Source organism: Mixophyes fleayi (genome assembly GCF_038048845.1).
Source record: "Mixophyes fleayi isolate aMixFle1 chromosome 2 unlocalized genomic scaffold, aMixFle1.hap1 SUPER_2_unloc_4, whole genome shotgun sequence".
In the NCBI taxonomy this organism is placed as follows: Eukaryota; Metazoa; Chordata; class Amphibia; order Anura; family Limnodynastidae; genus Mixophyes; species Mixophyes fleayi.
In genome coordinates, this window is record NW_027445881.1 from 390140 (window position 1) to 410360 (window position 20221).

General features: G+C 39.2%; 1 protein-coding gene across 8 annotated transcripts in view; it reads left to right on the top strand.

Annotated features, from left to right (window-relative positions):
- The window catches only part of LOC142109645 (uncharacterized), a 223083-nt gene that overhangs the window by 168163 nt on the left and 34699 nt on the right, over nucleotides 1-20221 (top strand). For 6 of the 8 annotated variants that reach the window (XM_075193714.1, XM_075193713.1, XM_075193711.1 and 3 more), the window contains 3 exons: nucleotides 2836-2952; nucleotides 3035-3679; nucleotides 4752-4868. In XM_075193714.1, coding sequence (XP_075049815.1) covers nucleotides 3590-3679; nucleotides 4752-4868 — 207 coding nt within the window. In that variant the 5' untranslated portion in view covers nucleotides 2836-2952; nucleotides 3035-3589. Of the gene's footprint in view, nucleotides 1-2835; nucleotides 2953-3034; nucleotides 3680-4751; nucleotides 4869-6396; nucleotides 6514-6750; nucleotides 7097-20221 lie in introns of those variants that run through there. The other 2 variants (XM_075193718.1, XM_075193710.1) reach the window with 2 other exon arrangements.

Genomic DNA, 20221 nt, shown 5'->3' on the forward strand with positions numbered 1-20221 from the left:
AATCAACTCACAAAAATCTACAGTATCGAGCCCTAATGTTCGACCCACAATTATTGGGGCAATGAGGTACTAAGATCAGTGTGTGTTGTGACCTCTAATAGTGTGACTATTCTGCCAAATGATTCCAACAAGACTATCCTTGGTACTACAAATGATAGCCTGGGACGGAACAAACTCCTAACTGGTTGATATAAGAGGGTAAAAGCTTATAGTGAGGTGTTGGTTACATACAGGTGTCAGACAACTTAAACCTTGACATTAGATGGGAATGCTTTCATACACAATGGGAATGTTTTCATACACATTTGTGAAAGTTACAAAATGTATTTCTATATTATGCAACTTGTATTCTATGATTATAAAGAAAAATACTGTCACTCCACGTTATTCTGCCACAAAGACATTTAAAATTACTTAAGTTCATTGTAACTAAATAGAATATTAATCTCTTAATTTATTAATGCATATTTGCTAATATGACCTGTTTCATAAAGTATACATTTGTCTGGTACATTATATCTCTAATTAATTCATTTAAAATGTAATAAGCAAATTCTGGGCTTTAGGTAAGTCGGAATTGTGTTTTGGGCATTTTTGGGGAATGGTTTATTTTGTTCCTATTTTTATTTTCACAATAGTGAGAGGTATGATATACAATGGATGCATCCATTGTGTGACCTGAGCCAACACTAATAAGAATACAAACTCCATATTTACTGACTCCCAGCCATAATCTTTATCAAATGGCTTCTTCCACTGAGTGAAGGTGAGGGGCGAAGCATTAACTTGGGCTCAGTTAGTTAGTTGATGGAACATGACAAGTGTTACCAGATTAATTCAGCGTAAAGTGTGGATACCAGCAAGTCACATATCTCCCAGATGTAAAGGTTATAAATAATAGGTTGTATCTATATTTTAGAATATGTTGAAAGCTATAGAATACACTTTCCCTTCCCGTTCATAGAATGCATATATCACTATATGTACATGTATTAATATACATCTATAAATTATCGCAGAATTCATGTTATTGATCTATTATTTAGATTTAGATTTGTGATATGCATGTACCATACTTTATCTTCTATTTGACATTTGGATTTAGACCTAGAATTTATGTTATATTATTTATATCGATTTGTATTGGCATTCTATTACTTTATTAATACATTTTATTAAAGCTTAATAAGTTTATTGCAATGAAAATTATGGTCATAAAGGGATAGAAAGTTGGACTTTGATGTAATGTTCACACGTTTGTACGATCTTCACCTCCCTGCAAAACTAGGCACAATGTAAACAAGTTAGTCATTATCATTAAAGTGCATCTATTAGCTACACACAGAGGAAGCTGCTATTTTGTGGCAGAACCATTATTCATGAGGCTTATCAACTAGATATGGATGAACTTACAGCTAAATTTTACACAAATTGAATTTCACATTTCAACAGGAGTTTCTGCAAAAGACCAAAGTAACAATGATAAAATCTGTGTGTTTTGCTTTTTTTTCCCTATTCATGGTAAAGTAATGTTACATTGTATTTACAAAGTAACATTTTTTCAAATTTATAGATATATCAGAAAGACAGTTAATTCATTCTGCTGTTTGGTATGATTGGGGTAAAACAAAACATTCTCAAATGCATAAACAGATGTGGAATGAGACAAATATTTCTTGAATATCAATTCAATTTAGTAGGAACCAGTGACAGCACTCTGCACATTATCATAATGGCCTTCAAAGTCTGTAGATGATGGATGCACTTTAAAATGTTTAATTTGTACGTGAACCTCTATACTGAGATGCTGTGTTCAAGAATACAACTGTAGACATAACAATCCATTCAAATTCAATAGTCCAAAAACCATATAGGGCACCAGCCTACAGGAAATGTATATATAAAGGTTTCCTTGATGTGGCTTCAATCAGAGGTGTATGAAACTCCAGATATTATATTTCATCTGTTCAGCAAATGGCTTGTACCTTTATGGGGAAGTTATAAAACACAGCATCCCTACCCTCCCAGAGGGTACCAGCCCCCTGCTGAACAATGATGGCGCTCCTCCTGATCGCCCTAGGCTATGACCTAAAATGCCAACTATGACATCTCAGTGATCCAACAGAATGGACATGAGAGACTAAGACCCTTGTCCATTACACCAAAAAAGTTTTTAAAGAAATAAAAAGCAGAAGTTTTTTTTTAGAGATTTTTATTGCATAAGCGTTTGTGGTCTCCCATTTATAGAGAAAATTAGCCCAAGCTGTCTAGCACAGGGGCTATTGCAAGATATTGAGAGGGTGCCCCTTCTTTATTTTAAAGTGAATGATCCTTTGAAGCCAGGACCAGCAATGATGCCTATTGGGGTGGGGATGGTCCCATTACCATTATCAGTATTACAGTATTATAGTTTAAAAAATCTACATTTTTCAATAGAATTTAAATATTTGAAAAGTAAAATGCCCAGAGTACTGTCATTCCAAATCTCAATTATTGTACATGGATATTCACGTCAGCTAGAATATGATTACCAGAATCACATGCACCACACTATGTGTCAGTTAGATATTTTAAATATAATATTTACAGCCCCTATGTCCCTGCAATTACAAACTGCTAACAATAGTGAAGAACCAATGACAGTGAATCAAAAAACATTTAATTTTAAAGCCCCAAATGAAAACAGAGATGGGACAGTAAATAAATTGTTTTCTAATCAAATGTCATTTCACATTACAGGTGATGTTTTTGTTCTAGTAACACATGTTTGGAAGGACTACAATGTTTGTATAAATAATATTAAACTAAACTGTAATCTAATTTTATTATTCACAGTCCAGTACTTGCGCGTATTCGTCCCGATATGAAGCTAAAGGATTGTGTGCGCTATACTGCAAGAGAATGGACAAAAACGAGTGAAGCTGATCGTAAGATCTACAAGATGGCTAAGAAGTAAGATTTTCTCCCTAAACTAGCATAACAATAGGCTATCCGCTTTATTACCCCATTTCTAAACTGATTTTGTGTGGTTTAGGTTCATACAATTGGAGCAAGAGGAAGCAAAGCAGACAGAGGCATCTATCCAGCGGCAGGCAGAAGCAAGAAAACCATATGACAATGTTATGGAGACAGAAGGGTCTGGCATACATGAAGAGATAACTGCAAGGACTGAAACTGCTGTACAAGGGGACATCTATGACGAGCAAACTAAAAACAAAGCACAATTAGTGATGAAAATTAAGATCAGTGCAAACTCTGAGAGTCCAGTACAGGCTAGTATCAACAAAATGAGCACTGTGCACACTAATAGACGTGTGCGAGCAGGTATGTAGAAAGAAGGATCCTCTTATCAAGTGTTTGACCTGGGCCCTACGATGAGTTTATGTAGAAGTGGCTTTTACATCCTGTGTACTGTGACTGTATAGAATTTTATTGACAGGTCTTCACTAATCTGTTTCTAGACCCTCTTCTTCTCCCAACAGATAACTGGAAAATAAAACATAAAAGACGTCACCTATGCTATGAAAGACAGAAGAAATTGCTGAAGAGACATCTCTATAGACAACACCGGAAGATTGCCCCAGGCTATATGGAGACACTAATTTGGCCACGTGGTGTAAAGCTCCCAAAGAGAGTAGAAGGACGTCCATCGGAGGACTCACCTGAAACACCAATGGAGGTGAGTAACTGACACTTAAATGTTTTTAACTTTTAACAATTTATTCCCTAATGTGGGCTTGGGAAAGCCATGGTTATCTGATTGTTGTAGAACTATAAGTGCCAGCATTCTGATACATGAAATTCTCTATGACTTGTATCACATTTGTATATTTTCATTTTTATTAATCTTGTTATTTGTGGGTATAAAAATGCTCTGTTCTTCATAAAATGTATTCAGTTTCACCAAAAGTCTTTTCATTGAAAGTACAGGCTGACATCTGTTCCCCACCTCTGCCTATATGTAAATATAATGTAAATTTGAGTGGGCAAAGGGACTCTTCAGCCATCTACTAAAAGTGAAATTTATACTATTAATCTATACTACCCAGTCTCTGATAGGCTGGTATGTTTCCAGCCTATCAGAGACTGGGATCTGTCGCAAAGCTGGGATATTTTTTTATTTCTTTTAAAGTTTAATTCAAAGGGGTGGGCAGGCAGGTCACAGTGGGCTCCCTTGGCAGTCTTGGCCCCTTGTCAGTGCCCCCCGTCCATCAGATCCCCTGATGGTGACCCTGCCCTGACCAAACATACAAAAAGCACAGACGTAACATTGAATTTCTGGATCACTCCCATATTTAATAACAACTTTTACAATGTTTATCTCCTTGAAAACTCATTTCCATCTTAGTAAGATGAGATAATAGTAAGAGGATATTGGTTCTTTATTACTACTCATTTAAATATAGTATTCTGTGATATATATCTGGTTTTACATGTGAGGAGATTGAAGTGCTGTTTTGTGCCCAGTCCATTTTGAAAATGGAACTTCCCAATCCTCCAGCTCCTGGTATCATAAGGAGTACAGTATTACACCCCTGCAGTCACCACCATCTAGTAGCACCAATCACTAGAAGAACCTGTATAAACAGGCGCAGTCATAGGTGTATGACATCATAACGGTATTATCTCTGCAGGGCCGCAGCTTTGCACATTCGCAAATAATCCTTAATTACTATGTCCAAGATACATTTATGTGTACTCGCACCAGTTAAATCCTGACATTTACACAGTGATTATGAATCTGTTCCTAGGTTGAAGAAATCATCCATCCGGCATTATTAGACCCAGATCTGTCCCCAGACATAAATATGGATTTCCAGACCCTCATTGATGAACTGGAGGAAGAAGAGGACGTGTTACCGATGGAGGTGAGGAAATGACACTTAAATGTTTTTAACTTATAACAATTTATTCCCTAATGTGGGCTTGAGAAAGTCATGGTTATCTGATTGTTGTAGAACTATAAGTGCCAGAATTCAGATACATGTAATTCTCTATGACTTGTATCACATTTGTATATTTTCATTTTTATTAATCTTGTTATTTGTGGCTATAAAAATGTTCTGTTCTTCATAAAATATACCCAGTTTCACCAAAAGTCTTTTCATTGAAAGTACAGGCTGACATCTGTTCCCCACCTCTGCCTATATGTAAATATAATGTAATTTTGAGTGGACAAAGGGACTCTCCAGGCATCTACTAAAAGTGAAATATCCTAGAAGCTCATTTATACTATTAATCTATACTACCCAGTCTCTGATAGGCTGGTATGTTTCCAGCCTATCAGACACTGGGATCTATCGCGAAGCTGGGATATTTTTAATTTTTTTTTTAATTCAACGGGGTGGGCAGGCAGGTCACAGTGGGCTCCCTTGGCAGTCTTGGCCCCTTGTCAGTGCCCCCGTCTAAAGCACCCCCGGTTTTCACCAGGGACCCCCACAAGGAGGTTTGGTCTTGGCTGCGTGAGGTGCGCAGGTCGCAGTTCTCCAAGTTAGTTATCAGAACAGCGGATAGAAAACAGGAATGGTCGTGCAATCTGGTTCAGATACCAAAGGATAGCGTAGTACACAGTGAAAATCCAAAGAGTAGGTCAGAGGCGAGCCAAAGGTCAAGATCCAGATAGCAGATAGTATCAAATCGTAGGACAAGAGGGTAGTCAGGAACAAGCCAGGAGTCAGGACCAAAGTAGCAAACAACAGGGACAAGGAAACTGGAGTCAGGAACGCTGGAGCTGGTGAAACCAATACTCTGGCACCAGAATGGTGAAAAGTGGTCCTTATATACCAATATGTGGCCCCTGATTGGAAGGACATGATTTCGGCGGTCAGATGCACCTGACCGCCGACATACAGCAGATAGAAGGACCTACTATGCATGCGCACACAGCGAAAGCCAGAAGTACGTCCCGTAGACTAACGCGGCTCGGCACAGGAGACATCTCCGGCATGTATGGACAGTGTGGGGACAGCGCCTGACACCTTCTTGACTATTGGACAGAACGGTGGCTTAGTGGTTAGCACTTCTGTCTCACAGAACTGGGGTCATGAGTTTGGCCTTATCTATGTGGAGTTTGTATGTTCTCCCAGTGTTTGCGTGGGTTTCCTCCAGGTGCTCCGGTTTCCTCCCACACTCCAAAAAACATGCAGGTAGGTTAACTGGCTAGCTATTAAATTGCTCTTAGTCTCTCTTGGTCTCTGTGTGTATGTTAGGGGATTTAGATTGTAAATTCCAATGGGGCAGGGACTGATGTGAGTGAGCTCTCTGTACAGCGCCGCAGAATTAGTGGCGCTATATAAATAAATAGATGATGATGATGACTATGTCCTAGATACATTCATATCTACCCGAACCAATCAAGTCTTGACATTTACACAGTGATTATTAATCTGTTCCTAGGTTGAAGAAAACATCAAACCAGCATTCTTAGACAGAGATCTGTTCCTAAATACATATGAAGATTTCCATACTCTTAATGATGAACCAAAGCGAGTAGACAAATTGTTACCATTGGAGGTGAGGAAAAGACACTTATATTCTTTTAACAGTTTATTCCTTAAAGCAGGCTTGGGTAACCTGCGGTTTTCCAATTGTTGTAGAATTGTAAAAGTGCCAGCATTATGATACATGTAATTCTGCAACAGATGGAGAACCACAGATTGCCTGTTAATGCCTTAAAAATGATTTACAACTTTGAGATGATCAACTTAATTCAAAATCAATGATGGTTTTCTACTGTTTATATATCCGCAGTTCATGGAAATAAGAGAAAACCAATCGAAAGCAAACAAACCAATTGTGTTGCCAGAGGAGAAAGATGCACCTTCTTCAACGCTTACGTCTAATTCTCATGAGACCAAACAAACGAGTCCTGACATGAAAATACTGGAGATGCCCAACTACACCGCTGGCACCAGGAAAACGAATGAACTTCCTATATCAACACAATCCAGAGGCTATACAATCATTAATGATGTCATAGTAATAGATGATGACTGACCAATATAAAAGATAATATAAAAGATATAAATATAATATAAAAGATATTACCAATCAGTCCTAATATAATATTATTTCATAAAACTACCAGTTAAAATATTTGAATAAATAACGTTTTTAGACTTTTACCGCAGCATTGATAGTAGTTTTTTTATTTGTATTTTTATTCCACAGAAAAAACATAAGCAATGAACAGAAATGGTAAAGATAGTTGCCATTGTAAGAAGATAATCAACGTTATTCACTTCACTTACAAGTTATTTTAATGTTATGGCTGAATGGTGTATATATCCATTCTATTAATTTGCAAAAGTATTTAGTTCTTCAGTAAATATAACCACAGTCCATAATAATGATCTCCATTAAATTTGGGCTGTATATAGATAGAAAATGAGCAGTTAGGAGCCAGCTGTTGATAATACCATGGTTTGTGTATTTAATGCACCAAGAAAACAGTGTGTTCTGGCAGTAAGGAGGCAGTGTAGTACAATACCAGTGTCAGTGATGTCAGGCCGTTCTACACAAACAAGAGACTTCAGAACCATGAGTGGATCCAGATACTACCTGGCTATGTCCCTTTTTTGCTCCTCATGTAAAGGAGCAGATACCCCTCAATTCACTTACGTTGATGTTTCTTTGCCTGCGCTCTTCCTCTACAGCTCTCTCCCTCTTTGATGTGATGCAGCAGCAACCATTCACTGATAGACTGGTAGCGCACCGCATGCTAATGAGGTCACTGAGCGGTATGTTTACAGCCTATCAGAGACTGGGATCTGTCGCAAAGCTGGGATTTTTTTTTTTTTAAGTTTAATTCAAAGGGGTGGGCAGGCAAGTCAAAGTGGGCTCCCTTGGCAGTCTTGGCCCCTTGTCAGTGCCTCCTGCCCATCAGACCCCCTGATGGTGACCCTGCCCTCACCAAACATACAAACACCACAGACATAACATTGAATACACACACATAAATCATATATGGCTCCCAGCTATTTTGTCCTACAAAGCTTGTCTTTTCCAAAGTGTCACAATGCTCTTGTCAACCCTGCCCCTTATATTACGAATGGCAACACTAAACCCATGTCATTAAAATCTGCTACTCCCTTGTCTTATGTTCACCCCCAACCTCCATTTATCTGTCCTTCCTTCATTATTTCCTCATGTCTTGTGTCTATCTAGTGCCCCTACCTCCTTACCACCTCCTGTTATCTGCCCTCCATGACCACCCATTATTTATTTATTTTACTTCAGTTAACATTATTTTGTGGAGTGTTAGAGGGGGGGAGCACTCCCACGTCTACCCATATCTTATTCTCCCACCTCCGCTATTTGCCAATGTGCCACCTCTATGCCTGGCCTGTTCACATTCCTGAGCTGTTGGGGCTGTGGGAGATAGGTGATTGTCATTCTCCCACTTGTGCTGGCATCATCTTCATCACTGTCTCCCATACAGTCTTCATCCCAGGAAACAAACAGGCCAAGGCTGGATAAGTGAGGCAAGTAGGGAAAAGTGGAGAGGAAGGGACAAGGGGCAGAGCACGTAGTACTACTCCTTATAACTCTCTGCCCCAGACTCCTGTCCGGACCATCTGCCCCTTGAAACAGTTCTGGAGGTGTGAACCTATAATGTAGCAATATAAGACAGCTGCCACTGGCAACTGATTTTAGAAGGGCATACAAAGCAAAGTTTCTTTAAATGTTTAAATAAAGAAGTAAATAATTTTAGAAAGAATGAATGTGCCTCCTCCAATCAATGACCTGCATCAGTACTAAAGCCTGGGGCTGGTTCCCACTAAAACAGGGGAACAACCCACTTTACTAGGATGCATCTCTAAAGGGGGTATGCTTGACTTGCCTTTTTTGCCTCTACAGTACTGAATGTACACACATGAATGCTCTAATCCACCTCTCCAGGTGCAAGGCACTGTAAGTGTAAATAAAGTGTAAATGTAATTTTGGTATAAGTTTTGGCTCATGTGCAGTGCATTGCTGAGCAGACAAACAATGTGAAAACTGAACCCTATAAAACTTCCTGATTACTACACAAGTTAAAGTAAGGTAGCTACTAAAGGACAATGTTATCATATAATGCTGGTTTATGGTGAATACCCAGCAGCAAGACACAAAAATGAATCAATGCAAACAAAGCAATAGGAAATATTCACTAAAGTCATAATAGTTTTTTTCACACATTTCCCTCTTTCTTATGTACTTTGTGCTATATCTTTATTTGATAATGTGGGGCTGAGAACTGTTATAGATAGATGGCTGCATGCACCTGCTAATGTGTTTTCCACTGATCGGTTCCCATTACAAGTAATGGCCTTTTCATTTATATTTACTTTAAACAATACTGGCTCTGTGATATTAGCTCTGAAGACAGAGAGGGAGGTATTTAGCTATAATTTTGAAAATTCGACCAAGAGGTAATCCGACCTCTCCCTCTGGGCAGACAACCATCGAAGTTTATCAGTTTTAAAAATGGGAGGTAATATATACTTCCTCCAAGTGTTGGTTCTCCCGTTCCAATTTCTCACCTTTCAGTCTAGACCCTTGTGTAGATGATTGACACTAGAGATTAGGGATCCCCTCAGGAACACTTTAAAAGCATCCCAAAGAATGGGGGTACCCACTGTATGTACATTAGTAGCAAAATATTCCTCCCACTGGGACACCAGATCAGATCCATCACCCAGCAGAGTTAGCCAGAAGGGATTAAATTTCCAAAATGTTTGTCCCTTGGAGCTGTGGATATTGATAGTAAGGGCCAGTGGGGAGTGGTCAGGAATCCCCCGAGGTAAATAAATCACATCAACATCGGCCGGCACCAGCCTTGTGGACAAGAGGCCCTTATTAATGCTGGAGAAGGCATGATAGGAGGCTGTGAAACAGGAGAACTGGTCATCCCTCAGATGTCTTAGATGCCATACATCTTCCAACCCCATCTTACACAATAATTGGACATATTTTGTTTTCCCCCCGAGTGACAGACCACCGCCACTCCTGCCATCTAATAGTAATGGTCATCAAAGCAGAGTAATGTTGTTTCAGGGCTTAAGGACATAAAGTCACTATGTTTTTAAAACAAATCACGATTGTAAGGAGGTGGAAAATATATCACTAGGAGAGGCAGCAGGGCAGAGTTAAACATACCCCTTATGAATACAAATTGGCCCAGTGGGTCTGATTGGACTGTATCCAGAATAAAATGAACTTGTTTCGAAATAAACAGTGACATTCCCCTAGAGTTAAAGGCATGGATTGCTTGATCTGACCACCCAAACCACTGCTTATTAAGTGCGCACAATTTACCACCAAGCAATTGAGTTTCAGTAAGACAAATTACATCTGCATCATATTTTTTTAGTTGAGTTATAAGCAACGACCTATTAACCTTGTCATTGAGATCCTGACATTCCAAGTTAAAAAACGGAGGAGCCTGCTCCCAGGTGGCCTAGCCGCCATAGTAGAAGATAATATATGGGGGAGACACATGAAAGGTTGTGCTACAAGCACTGCTAACCCAAGCTGACACAGACAACTTGACACCTATTTCCAGCAAAAGAAACGGGACAGAAAAATAAAAAATGCAGTACATGACACATTACCTAATTCTACAAACAGACATAAAAAATTAAACATCCAAACTGTTTCCCAATCCCACCCTGTATACCCGAAACCAACTATGGCATACATGGGTCCCAAACATTCCAACAAAATATCTTCCAACAAAAACTCTCCTAGGGGGGCAGAGTCAAACAAAAAAGAAGAAAACTGAAATAAAGGGGACTAGAAATAGAAAAAGGGGGTGAAGGAAGGAGGTGGAAGGCCCTGACATCATGGTATTTCCAGTAAAATGGTCAAAGTGAATAATAGAAAATGATTCAAAATGCTTTGCAAACAGCAAATAAAACACAACAACAGATGGACATAGAGAATATCAGACATATATAAAACACCATTAGAGTGAATCACAGAAATTTTAACTTGAGGCAGTATTATACGATGCCACTACCGTCCATCAGTAATAACATAGCAGAATGGAAACATCCAGATAGGTATCAGCAATGAACATTGCGGTCCAGCCAGTCAACAACAGGCTGTGGGGATTTCAAAAAGTGAGTGGTGCCATCCAAGACCACCCTCAGCTGGGCTGGAAAGAGCATGGCATAGAGTAACTGTAAATCCTGTCTTCGTCTTTTGACCTGTAAAATTTAAGCTTGATTCTTCTATATGTAAATAGAGAAATCTGGAAAAACAACCATCCTTTGTTGGTGGCACATCAATGGACCCTTGGTCCAGGTAAGATGAAGAATAGTATCTCTGTCCTTGAAATTAAGAATTTTTGCAATAAAGGTGCACGGGGGAGCACCAGGTGGGGGTCTCAGATTAGAAATACGGTGTGCCCGTTCAATGATCAATTGAGTAGTATCTCTTCCAAATAATTGAAGCAACCAATCCTCCATGAAGGTCTCCGGGAATATATCTGTACAACCCAATATAAAGAATAATATGTGACACCATTAGACGGATTTCAAGACCAGCCTCATTTGCTATGTATAAATGTAGCACAACTGTCATATTTTGGTTCACACATTAGCTCTTAAAGGAAAGATCCAATTGTTGCACATCATGTATATTTATAACATGTACTCTCCCTAATCATATGGTCCAAGAAAACACCGGGCTTAAATCACAGCATCTGCAGAGTTGTTAGATTGGCATCTCTTTCATCAGTCTGGTATCTACCCCCTGATCAAACAACTGCAGGCATCTTGTGGTCTCCCTAATAAATATTTTCCCTAATACTTGCAAATAAGAATATTTTTCATTCTAACAAAAACTTATCACTATCATACTGCTCACTAGATCTGGTGTAACAGTCTTGGCAACCACTCCTAGTAGAACCTGATCCCAAACTTTATACAATTCCTTGCTTTTGTCTCATCCGGATATTAAAGTTTCTTATAAAATGAAATGGGAAACAGACCTTGGAGATACCCTGGACCTGGAGGACTGGTCAGATATATAGATCAGGGCAGCTAAATCCAGTATACCACTTACTGGTACCGCATTCCAGTAAGACTATATTCTCAGATGTTTCCGAGAGGAAGCACACAGAAAGATACCCTTTTTCCTATCTGATGGTGCTGTTCCAAAATTTAGAGTTCAAAATTTAGAATCTTTGCAATGTTAGAAACCACTTATTTATGTTTTCTTAAAAGGAAACAATACAGCAACAGCTAGTTCTGAAAATCCCAGCAAGTAATCTCTTTTAAAATATATATTTTTTTAAAATAAATGTACTTACCTAGATTGTTGATTGCTGCAGCCTCTCTTCTTCTTCTTAAAGCAGCAACTGGAACATATGTGTGATGGCAGGTAACACCAGTAACTAACATGGAGAGGGAGCAGATCACATGATCGCAGGGGCGGAGCTATTAGTCCCCTGTGATCCTGTTTGACAGCTGCCTGGCTGTCACAGTGACAGCCAGGCTCAGAAGCAAATGAAAGAGATAGGGGGCGGATCACATGATCACAGGGGCGGAGCTATTAGTCCCCTGCGATCCTGTTTAACAGCTGCCTGTCTATGACAGCCAGGCTCACAGAAGCAGGCATGCAGCAGCAGGGATGCAGGGGGGGACAGCCACCATCAGGTACAGCGAGCCCCCATGGTAAGCCCAGGCCCCACATGCCAGTACCCCCTGTACCCCCCTGATGGCGTCCCTGCGGGCAATTGAATCTCCTCAGAGCATTCAATCGTCAAGAATATGGAATATATCTGTCATTTTTGTTAAACAATATCCTAATTACAAGGTGTGTAGTGTAAGGTGCAATGAACTGCATACCAATGACCTTAAGACACTTATTGTGACCCTGGTTCAAAACCTAGGAGTAAATTTATCAAGCTGCAGGTTTGAAAGTGGAGATTTTGCCTATAGCAACCAATCAGATTGTAGCTGTCATTTTGTAGAATGTACTAAATAAATGATAACTAGAATATGATTGGTTGCTATAGGCAACAGCTTCACTTTTTCAAATCTGCATCTTGATAAATTTACCCCCTAGAGTCTGCTCAGTAAACTTGAAATAGTCACTTTGTCTCCCTTTTTGTGTAACGCCAAGAAATATATTCTAAGTTGGTCAGCTGTGTGAATGTAAAGATTGTATGTCCTACATTAACATTAGCATACCTATTTTAAAAAAGGTATTTTGTAATAATATCTCTGGAATAATGTACTGCCCGCTGTAAAATCTAAGTATATTAGAAGCCGCAGGGGAGTTCGGGGCCATATGGAAGTTAGGGAACTTCAAAGGGATTTCTAATATCTTTTTTCATTTGCAGTACAGGGTTTTATTCCTTATAATACACTAGTTTTATTTTGAAATAGAACAAGGTGTTTGGACAAGGTGATCCTTATATCCAGGTATGTTTTGCCTTCACTGACAGTTTTGCATCCCATTATGTAACATTTTCACAATGAATCATGTGACATCAGTGATGACCTTAGTACTCAACAACTTTAAGACTACATTATTATAGGGTATTTTACATATATTCATGTCATTTGTGTAATATCTTTTATTATTTTATACTTCAAATGCATCTACTGTGATGCTGAGTGTAAGAAGAGTGTACGTGCTTGGTATAAATATTACAATCTTACTGTTATTATTGTTGTTGATTTGAAAGGTGTCCAAGTGCTTGTCAAATCAAAGGCTGACCAGTCTCCTGCTCATGAGACCTTACATTTTAGTTTGAAGAAGGATAGAACCAGAGCTGAGATAGGAGATGTTAGGAAATGTGACATTGCAGAAGACTTTGTAGGTTAAAACCACAATATAGAATTGTTATTTTAACTGGAGAACGTCTTTAATAAGCTGACCAACTTTTCATGTATTGAGAAAGGGTCTCGCTCGCAGAGAGAGAGGACAAACACAGATGATAAACCTGCCACTGATAACATGATGGTAGTAATAGGAAGAGAGGAGAACAGGATAAGTTTGCAGTAGAGAGAGCCTGCCCAAAGTCTCGCTAGGCATGTTTGTAGTTGCTAATATAGCGCTACCATATTACACCGTGCTGTACAGTGAATATTTAGGGTCCATTTTGTCAGACTACCACTATGTTTTTTTGGAGAGTGGGTAGAAACCAAAGTACCCGGAACAAACCCATGCAAACATGTGGAAAACATACAAACTTCACACAGATATGGCCCTGGTAAGAAAATATATATGTATATATATATATATATATATATATATATATATATATATACACATGCACGCTTTAAATCATTGTCGAGTAGAAATATTCATTTTTGGACCCCATTTAAAGGCCTCTTGCAGACTACAGCAAGGTTTTTGTTTTTTTACCACTATTTCTATATCTTGCTCAATCCATTTTGCCTCCTGTATTGACAAGTTTTCCACTTCTTGAAGCAGAGAGGTATACCCATAGTATGATACTACCAGCACCATGGTTCACAGTAAGGATAGTGGTCTTGGGATGATGCTCTATGGTTTGCACAAGCATAGCACATAGCCTTAAGGCCAAAAAGTTCAGTCTTGGTCGTACCATAGAATCTTCTTACATTTGGTGTGGGTCTTCCATTCTGGTAAGCTCTAGGTGATCGTTTAAGTGAGGTTTCTTCAACAATAGTTTTCTCTTTGCCACCCTATCATGAAGAGCAGTTTTTTTTAAGTTCCTTGGCTTTATGTGACCGTTTCTCCCATCTCATCCATATAAACTTTTAACTCTGTCAAAGTTGCCATAGACCTCTTAGGGCCTCTCCAACAAGTGTCCGTCTCGCAACGATGCTCAGTTTCTGAGGATGGCCTAATCTAGATAAATCCACTGTTATGCTATATTTTTTCTCTTTTTTTTATGATGGATTTGGCAGTGCTCCAGTAATATATATATATATATATATATATATATATATATATATATATATATCTTATATATTTTTTCCATTTGGTGCATTTCAATAATCTTTCTGGGGTTTGCTTTGAATATTATTTGATCTTCATGATGAAGCTCTCATTTGGAAATGCAGTAGTCAATTGTGGGACCTCTCACTGACAGGTGTATTTATTTTTAAATCAATTGAAACATCTTAATTCTACACATGTAGTACAATCACTAAGTTAGGAGTTCAGTGAAAAGAAGTTTTCCATATTACCTGTACTATATCAGTGGAAAGGAACGGAACGAGCCTGGCAGAGAACTGCTCCACCAATTGGAAGGCAAATCCAGGAGGTTGGTGTATTTCTGCAACCCACAGAGGAGAATGAATTTCAGACAAAGAAGATGAAAAAGAAGGGATCAGCAAGTTGGGAGGAACAGTGCTTGGCCACTAAGATGGCAATCTTCTATTATTTTTACCCTATTATTTAAGAGTGCAGGATACATCAGATTTTCCATCTTAAAATGTGTTTGTTAGATTCCATGTGTTTGTATAGAATATATACTTTATTTGGCATTGTCCATACATAAATACTATGTGAAATGTTGTGACCTACGTTTCCAGTGTATTACATTTTAAGCAGAGCACGTTCTTATGATAACAGTGCTTTCAAATGTGTGCTCATAAATTTGAATTTTACTGTATAGGTGAGGTCAATGACAACATACTGACTGTTGACCTAGTGGAGGAGACTGATGAAGGATGTAATTTGAAGGATGAGAAGGAGGAAATCGAAGATGTCACAGGTGAGGACCTATCATGGGAACATTGCACACTGGAGCTACTCGTGTCAGTCAAACCCTCTTAGGAATGCTCTTTGTCATGGTGTGTGTAGATATAAATTCACTGGTCAAATTGTGCTACAGTAAATTTGACATGTTTATGCTTATATTCTGCAACAGATAACATACGTTGCAATATTTTAAAATGGAAAATCAAAATAAGCCACAGCCCGATCCACCAAGTCTCACCCCCAGTTAGCAGTGGCCACACCGCAAAGTGTACACTATTGCCCCTGTTCACCTTGGACAAATGGGGTTTATGGGGCATGATTCAAGCAAAAACTCTGCTAGTTTCGCTATGGGTATTGGCAGCATTGTAAAGTTAGACCTTGGTTCGCCTCCACTCCTGGTACTGCTGTTGACCATAGGTAGTAGTCTACATATAGACTAGAGATGGTCACTGACCCCCGTGTTTTGGTTTTGGATTCGGTTTTGGATCTGGATTACCGTCGTGTTTTGGTTTTGGTTTTACAAAACTGCCATTGCGTGTTTTGGTTTTGGTTTTGGTTTTGTTTGGTTTTGTTTTGCTATTTTTTTGGAAAATCCATGTTTTTGGGCCTAAATTAACCCAATTTAGTGCTCCAACTGTTTTAGAGACAAGTAATCTAATTGTTGAGGTAATAAATCATCCAAAAAAACAGTTTAATTCTTCGTTGGTAGGCCTATTCTACACACAAAACAGATTGTCTTCCTCTCCATCTATGCATATTGGCAATGCAGCCATCGTCTTTGAATGTATATTACACCCTACACTTATAGTTAAATATGTAAAGAAATGGAAAAAGCCAGTTTGGTTTCTGTCTCTCAAGGCCCCCCTCCACTTGTATAAAATACCAAAAAATTCAGCCATTATAGACTGTACAATATTAATTGACATGGAGAAAGACAGTTTGGTTTCTGTCTCTCTAGGCCCCCCTCCACTTGTATAAAATACAAAAAAATCCAGCCGTTATAGACTGTACAATATTAATTGACATGGAGAAAGACAGTTTGGTTTCTGTCTCTCTAGGCCCCCCTCCACTTGTATAAAATACTAAAAAATTCAGCCATTATAGACTGTACAATATTAATTGACATGGAGAAAGACAGTTTGGTTTCTGTCTCTCTAGGCCCCCCTCCACTTGTATAAAATACAAAAAAATCCAGCCGTTATAGACTGTACAATATTAATTGACATGGAGAAAGCCAGTTTGGTTTCTGTCTCTCTAGGCCCCCCTCCACTTGTATAAAATACTAATAAATTCAGCCGTTATATATACTGTACAATATAAATTGAAATGGACAAAGGCAGTTTGGTATCTGTCTGCATCAGATCCTCTCTCCACTAGGAGTAAAATAGAAAACTATTCAGCCGTTATATAATCTAGAATATAAATAGAAATTGAGAAAGGCAATTTGGTATCTGTCTGCATCATAATCATCAACATCATCATTAGCGCCCTCGTCGCCTACACAAATCTCCCCCTCATCCTCTTCTAATTCCAAAGTGGCATCCTCAATTTGGGTATCACCGGCTACACTCGGGCTATTAAGGCACACATCAGCAGAATGCTCACGATTAGACATCCCACTGTTGGATGGACTCTCCACAGGGATTGTTGTCATTTGTGAATCAGAGCAAATATTCTCCTGTAATGCCTCACTGTTATCTTGCAGCTCGGCTTTGACGCGTAACAGTAGTTGTGCACCAATTGTAGGCTGGGTAACTTTTTGGGATCTGCCACTAATAGCCAAAGGTGAAGGCCTCATTCTCTCTTTGCCACTGTGTGTGTAGAATGGCATGCTTGCAATTTTTTTTTTATCGTCACTTAACTTTTGCTCAGTTACACTTTTTTTTGTTTTTTGTTTTTTGCACTAATTTGAAAACACTCTGTTGTTTGACATCGCCTTGGCCAGATGACGTACTGGGAACACTAACATCAGGACTGGTGACAGAACCTGGTTGCTCATTCAGATCATATGTGGACTGCTTTGAATCCATTCTGAGCGCAAACCACTGGGGAGTGCTAAAAATTATTTAGTAGATACTGCTGACAGATATGACTTTTGACAGCCAGAAATATTAATGCACAATTAGGGAGGACACCCCAAAAGCACTGAGGAGTGCTAAAAATTATTTAGTAGATACTGCTGACAGATATGACTTTTGACAGCCAGAAATATTAATGCACAATTAGGGAGGACACCCCAAAAGCACTGAGGAGTGCTAAAAATTATTTAGTAGATACTGCTGACAGATATGACTTTTGACAGCCAGAAATATTAATGCACAATTAGGGAGGACACCCCAAAAGCACTGAGGAGTGCTTAAAATTATTTAGTAGATACTGCTGACAGATATGACTTTTGACAGCCAGAAATATTAATGCACAATTAGGGAGGACACCCCAAAAGCACTGAGGAGTGCTAAAAATTATTTAGTAGATACTGCTGACAGATATGACTTTTGACAGCCAGAAATATTAATGCACAATTAGGGAGGACACCCCAAAAGCACTGAGGAGTGCTAAAAATTATTTAGTAGATACTGCTGACAGATATGACTTTTGACAGCCAGAAATATTAATGCACAATTAGGGTGGACACCCCAAAAGCACTGAGGAGTGCTAAAAATTATTTAGTAGATACTGCTGACAGATATGACTTTTGACAGCCAGAAATATTTATGCACAATTATGGGGGACACCCCAAAAGCGCTGGGGAGTGCCAAATATGAAGAAAAAATAATAAACCTCTATCCTCCTCTCTGCACTAGCGATTTTGGTTAGAGCAATTGCAAGAACAATATTGTATTCTCTGTCCCTGCTCTAATTAGCCTATGACTACACCCTGCTCTCTCCCTCTGTCAAATGGCGATGGATTGCTGTGGAGGCGTGTATTTATAAAGTTGAAGTATCGCGAGAACCGAGCCCCGAGATCCGACGACGTCACAATGACGTTCGGCCTCGATTTGGATTCAGAATGGGCGGGAGAGTATCGAGCTGCTCAGCTCGGTACTCGGATACCCAAAGTTCGGGTGGGTTCGGTTCTCGGAGAACCGGACCCGCCCATCTCTAATATAGACCCTGTAAAAATGTGGCAGTCCCAGGATTGATTCCTATTAGCTGCATTGAAGACTCATTGGCTTCCTTTGTTAACCAGTACAAGTACCAGCCAGTAGGGTTTTTGTTGAGTAGATAGGGCACAGGACAAAGATGAAAGACTTATGTGAATACTGCACATAAAAGCTTCACCCACTACTAAACAAAGTAGCAATACTCTACAATTTATAGAGAAGATGGACTATAGCGCACTATAAAATGGCATTTTACCTGCAGATTAGTTAGTGTTTCCACCAGAAGGTGATAGCACTTGTTATCATAGAGCTCTTTATGAGAGCACATCCTCCATGGTCACTGAAGCACTGGAAACATCAAAAATAAACATTCTGTGTGTTTGAGCCCTTCAAATGGACACATCCAAAAAAAACCAAACCAATTCAACTGCATATTCTCCAAATTAATATAATTCTCTCCCACCCCTAAAGGTAAACTCAGTCAATATTGGTTATTAAAAACATTTTTATGTAGCTAAAAACTTAGACTTGACGTCCCATGCTTGGTGGTGGAATGTCACTCTGCATCAAAAATTAACATTACTTACTCATTAACAGGATGAGAAGATATAATGACATAACTCTTCCTCTTTCCTCTGCTCTGCAGAATCCCCTGCTCTCTTAGCTGTGTGCTGGGCATCACCTAGTGACATGGGGAAGGTCTCAAGCACACAGTTAGTCTATTCTGCTGCCTTCCTCACGCTGTCCACTCCTCCCTGCATACATGGCAGTACAGTACCCAGAATTACTGTAAACATAAATATATGTGGGATGTCGGATTTGTTGGCCACTTAACGCATTTGAAAATTCATTGATGGGAGGGATCTGCATGACATGGGGGACCCTGCACAAATGCCCACCCTGGCTCCAGCAGCAGTGGATAGAATAGATAACCCTTCACTTTTACAGTATCCAGAAAGGCTACTGATGAAATGAGTTTAATCTGGGAAAATTCCACAATTTCTATTGCCACAAAAACTCACTAATTGCATGGTTTGTGGCTTCACTCAATTTCAATGTTGCTTGCGGTTTTCTCTATCTCAAGTGCTCAGTACAATATAATTCAGGACTCTGATTTTTGTTTTTAATTGAAAAACAAGACAAAACCCTACCAAGGTCTTTCCTTGCATTGTCAGCTAAACCAGAAAAAAAATGAAATCTGATTCCTCAGTGGAGCTTGAAAGTACTTGTGTGTTAAGCAGACAAGGCCAAAAACTTCTCCACACTGTTACCTACTCCAGCATAGCAGAGATTATAGGGCACAAGAAGCAGCATAGTGAGGTTCCTAAGCTGATCTGCTGCTCATACTGTCTCCTTCAAGATTTACTGAACAAAAACCATACCTCTGCTGGACTGGGTCTTTGAGCCTTTAGCTTCTCTAGTAAGTG